Here is a 5,433-nt window from a genome sequence, read left to right as displayed (position 1 = left end):
ACCAGAAAGAATGAGAGTAAACCATTCAGCTAACCCCAATGACCAGGGGGAGGAGGAGCGGGGAGCTGGCAAATCCCCTTACTCACCGAAATGGGCCCCTTTTGTGTGATTTCCTGCGGAGGCAGCAGTCAGGGCTGCTATATATACAGCGGCACTCCCCCTCGTCCCACACAGCACCCGGCCAACACCTCCTGCTCGCTTGCTCCAAAATGGGGAAGGTAAGTGCCGGGTACCTGAGGCTCAGGATTGGCCCTGGCGCAGCCTCTTCAGCAGGGGGGCCAATCGCCTCATGCTCCCACATCTTCCATTTTGCAGATCACCTTCTACGAGGACCGCGGCTTCCAGGGCCGCTGCTACGAGTGCAGCAGTGACCACCCGAACCTGCAGCCCTACTTCAGCCGCTGCAACTCCATCCGCGTGGACAGCGGCTGCTGGATGCTGTATGAGCGCCCCAACTACCAGGGCCACCAGTACTTCCTGCGGCGCGGGGACTACCCCGACTACCAGCAGTGGCTGGGCTTCAGCGACTCCATCCGCTCCTGCCACCTCATCCCCCAGGTGAGTGTGCCTCTGACCTCGTCTCTGGTCTCTTCGGAAGTGAAAGCCATGAACAGATATCATTCTTCCACCAAATCATTCCAACCAGAGAGCAGAAAACTGAGACTGAGCCTACAGCCTGCAGTCCATTCCAGAAGGAGGTCTCAGATGGGAAGCCATTCTTCATGAGCTCTGTGGTGCTTGCATTTTTACTCACATGCTCCCAGATGTTTATATTTTAAAATGTAACTACAAAAATTAAAAAGCCAAAGACTGACTGAGAAAAAGCAGGACAGAGGGAAAACAGAAGTTGCCATGTGTTTAATATAGAGCTTACTAAAGTCATCATTCCAAGTGGTATCCACTCAGAAATAATATATCAAAACTTCTAGATACAATCTGGGTCTACTTAATTGATAAAAATACGCTTGTTTGCTTTGGCTCACTTTTCTATTGTCTTCTGGTTTTTATTCTAATTTCATGGTCAGTATCTATTAGCTCACTTACAGGTATATATTAGAGGAAAGGCCAACTCCAAAATGAAAGTTTGAGAATCAGTATTTCCTAGAGAGTAATTTGCCTAGTTCTCAGAAGAATGTGCTGGAGTGTGGGAGGCATGGGGTAGGCATCCAAACAGAGCTCAATGGAGATGATTTTTGCTGCTGAGGGAAATGAAGATGGTAAGCGACTAGACCAGAGAGGAAGCTTAAAGGTCAGATAGGTTGAAATCTGAAGTGACACCGAGGCAATAAAAACAGAGACAAAGAAAATGTGTCATCTTCTTTTTTACAAGAGCTCAATAATCTTTTTTTTTTTTTTTTTTTAAGATTTTGTTCATTTATTTGACAGAGAGAGAGACAGCGAGAGCAGGAACACAAGCAGGGGGAGTGGGAGAGGGAGAAGCAGGCTTCCCTTTGAGCAGGGAGCCCAATGCGGGGCTCGATCCCAGGACCCTGGGACCATGACCTGAGCCGAAGGCAGACGTTTAACGACTGAGCCACCCAGGCGCCCCTACAAGAGCTCAATAATCTTATGTTCTATGGTGTACGCAAAACCAAAACATTGGTCTTAGAGAAAATAGCCAAATGTTGATTCCTTTTTAACCAGAGTACTATATCAAATGGGACTTTGCTTTCTGATGACTTACACTTTCCTCTTTCGAGAAGGACCTTCTCTAATAACATGATCAATTATATTTGAGACCAACCTTGGCTGCCAAGGACAGAGCCGGGTGGATAGCACTGAAGGGCTGCCAAGGTCTGTCCCTAGCATTGCCTAGAAATCATTAGAGGCCCAGAAGGGTGGGGGTAATGGAGGCAGGAAGGCTCTTTAACACTGCAATGTGATTGTTCTGGAAGCAAACCCAGACTCCAGGAACTTCTGGGCTGGTGGGGCCAGGGAGATGTAGGGGCTAGAACTTTAATTTCTCTCCATTTGTGTTCATTTATCTTTTCTTTTCTGTCTGTCCCCTCAGCACGCCGGCACGTTCAGAATGAGGATCTATGAGCGAGATGACTTCAGAGGACAAATGTCAGAGATCACAGATGATTGTCTCTCTCTTCAGGACCGCTTCCATCTCAATGAAATCCACTCCCTCAATGTGCTGGAGGGCTGCTGGGTCCTTTATGAGATGCCCAGCTACAGGGGAAGGCAGTACCTCCTGAGGCCCGGGGAGTATAGGAGATACCTTGACTGGGGGGCCATGAATGCCAAAGTTGGTTCTTTCAGACGAGTAATGGATTTTTACTAAAGTATTTATGTTCTCCACTTTTCTCTTTTAGAATCCAATAAAATATTTAGCTTGTGTTTCTTGCACTACAGAGTCCTGCTTTTTTTTTTAATCTATTAAGCCTTCGTAAGCAATAATGGCACTTAGCCCAACATAATGACAAACGTTTTCATGATGGGAAATGATGTCTTATAAGGGGGACAAAGTAAAGGATATCATTGCCAGCATTCTTTTAAAGACTAAACCATGTAGACTCAAGGTTCAATTCAGTTGGGCTAAAGACATTTATGGTTAGTCTTAAAAACATAAATTTGCAGCTACAATGTTAAATTAGTACTTATTGTAACATCTCAAGTTATCCTTGTAGGTTATCTCCACCATCTTTTCTATATAGTCCAAATCCTACCTAATGAGGAAAGTCATCTCAGCATCTAGACCCTTCCTTTAGCTTCAAAAACAAACGAACAAACCGGTCACCCTCCACTCTTGCATTCTTTATCCTTCTAACGGTTGCCAATTCCATGTCAACACCTCATTCCTCCAGGAGATTTTCAGTCCAAATAGGATTCACTTTCTCTTTTATAGAAGAATTTCAGGATTTCTACCAAAAACCATATGCGCATAGGGAAACTCAGGCTCCTATCTCTTTAATAGGAAGTAAAGAATTATGACTATACCTGGAAAGCAATACTAAATAGAGAACAAGGAATTGACATTTTCTGGAGAAGTTTGTTTGACTGTATATGTGTTTCCTTTGGGGATGTTTATCTTCCAGGAGCAAAGTTCGAGTCCAAGTCCCATGTTATAAGGCACTTTGTTTGTTGTAGGTAAAGCCAGATTTGAATCCAGCAGCCAGGACAGAGGGGAATCAAGATCAGTTCCATGACTAAGAGAGTCCATGAGACAAATAAATTAATTATCCAAGACTAGCCTAACTGCTCCCAGAACTGAAACCTCAAAGAAAGTCTTCATGTAGGTCCTAGTAAAAAGGGTACTGAGCAAACAACATTCCTAATAGCACGCAGTAATTAAATATGGTTCTTTGGTCTGTTTCTTACAAAGTTTGGAAATGAAGCTGATGGTTCCAGGTCAAAAGCCATTTAAAGTACCCCATTCTTTGAGATTCTAATGAAATGGCTTAAATGTCATCTCACATGGAGCGGGAGACTTGTGTACCCACATTCTCTGACACATACATACTCCATGTCTCTTGTGATTCTGGAAAGGGAATGAGTAATTTATGCTTTCCCCAGTCACCCTCCACTCTGAATTCCTGCCTTGTCATTGGATGAGTCATCTTGTCCTCCCCCATGTGACCCACCCCATGCGTCTCACCAACTCAGGTGGGAGACATAGCTCCTTTTCCTGGAGCTCCTGAACCATCTCTCACATAAAGCATTCATGCGTGCAGCCAGCTTCATTATAGAGATTGTGGGAGGAGTTTAGATCACAGCAGTACAACAATATCAAATTTAATATTACATGACTATGCTCTAAACAGTCTGCAAGCTCCAACCTGCTGCTGGGTGGCCTGGTCTTCTTTCTCATTCTTGCTCCTCTCTCCTCTGTTCTTAGCTGTACCCACATGGCTATTTATTTTTTATAGTCTCCTTCCATCCCAGGCTTTCCAGGGCTCCAATCTACCATCCACGTGACTTGTGAACAGAACGAGCATCTAATTTGTTGCTTAACCTGAGTCACTTTTGAGAGCAAAAGCATGTGCTATTAGAGATTACATCAGGGCAAGAGGAATGAACCAGGAGTGTTCAAGGCTAACTGGTTGCACATGGTTAAGCTATCTATAAGAGTTCTTTCCCTGGAAAATAGTCAGATTCTTGAATTATTTGGTATTAATTATTCCTAAATCCCAGTTCTTCAACCTTTAAACTCCCAACAGTAGTGTTGGCTTCCTGGAAACATTAGCCAGAGTTTTCCGTTTGCCAATAGTAACATATCAGACATAAACTGGAAAGCCAAAAGCTTCTTGCAGTGCTGAATTTTACTTTATTTGCTTGGTAGGCATGAAATCACAGACTTCAGACATGGAAATGATCCTGAAACACTTGAACCCAAAGCACATAAAATTAGAGATCCTGGATGCCACTGATCAAGTTTCTGTTCTTAAAAACTGTTTCCAGGGGCGCCTGGGTGGCTCAGTTGGTTAAGCGTCTGCCTTCTGCCCACGTCATGATCCTAGGGTCCTGGGATGGCGTCCCGCATCAGGCTCCCTGCTCAGCGGGGAGCCTGCTTCTCCTACTCCCTCTCCCCCTGCTTCTGCTCTGTCTCTCTCTGTGTGTCAAATAAATAAATAAATTCTTTAAAAAAAAAAAAGAAGAGGGCGCCTGGGTGGCTCAGTCGTTAAGTGTCTGCCTTCGGCTCAGGTCATGATCCCAGGGTCCTGGGATCGAGCCCCGCATTGGGCTCCCTGCTCAAAGGGAAGCCTGCTTCTCCCTCTCCCACTCCCCCTGCTTGTGTTCCCTCTCTCGCTGTGTCTCTCTCTGTCAAATAAATAAAAAATCTTTTAAAATTAATTAATTAATTAATTAATTAATTAATTAATTAATTAAAAAAAAGAAGAGGAAAGAAAGAAAATTGTGTTTCCATGCCTGGGGAACAGGCAAAGAAAATGATATCCTCCCTCTAATCCCAGCATTAAAAACAATCAACAGATGGGGCGCCTGGGTGGCTCAGTGGTTGAGCGACTGCCTTCGGCTCAGGTCATGATCCTGGAGTCCCAGGATCGAGTCCCGCATCGGGCTCCCTGCTCGGTGGGGAGTCTGCTTCTCCCTCTGACCCTCCTCCCTCTCATGCTCTCTGTCTCTCATTCTCTCTGTCTCAAATAAATAAATAAAATCTTTAAAAAAAAAAAAATCAACAGAGGGGGAATACGACCAAACTAACTCTTCACCTATGCTTCCTCCTTCCCTCCCTCTTCTCTCAAAAGTACCTGCTGGAACCTCAAAGAGGTGAAAAGGTCTGAGATGGAAGCTGCCTCCAAGAGAGGAATGGGAGAAGGGGTACCCTACAGGATTCCTCCTAACCTTCCCCATGAAGATGAAAAAACAAGTCAAGATAAGCCCAGGGTCAGCCTACACACGTTATAGACACCCGTATTTCCCGTATATCCTACTTCATAATAAGTCCAGATTTTAAATCGTTTGTGTTTT

At 44.6% G+C, this 5,433-nt stretch overlaps 1 protein-coding gene across 1 annotated transcript; it reads left to right on the top strand.

Annotated features, from left to right (window-relative positions):
* The first annotated feature begins 209 nt into the window (after positions 1 to 209).
* Positions 210 to 2,352, top strand: LOC123838331 (gamma-crystallin B). The gene is made up of 3 exons (XM_064585836.1): positions 210 to 218; positions 262 to 558; positions 2,012 to 2,352. The coding sequence occupies exons 1-3, from the start codon at positions 210 to 212 to the stop codon at positions 2,285 to 2,287; spliced, it is 582 nt and encodes a 193-aa protein (XP_064441906.1). The 3' UTR covers positions 2,288 to 2,352.
* Positions 2,353 to 5,433: the final 3,081 nt, after the last annotated feature.

This window comes from Mirounga angustirostris, unplaced genomic scaffold (genome assembly GCF_029215605.1).
Source record: "Mirounga angustirostris isolate CCGP_5_RB_7025 unplaced genomic scaffold, mMirAng1.0.hap1 SCAF_3, whole genome shotgun sequence".
Classification (NCBI taxonomy): domain Eukaryota; kingdom Metazoa; phylum Chordata; class Mammalia; order Carnivora; family Phocidae; genus Mirounga; species Mirounga angustirostris.
Note: the sequence above shows the minus strand (reverse complement) of the source record. Positions and strands in the feature narration are given on the sequence as shown.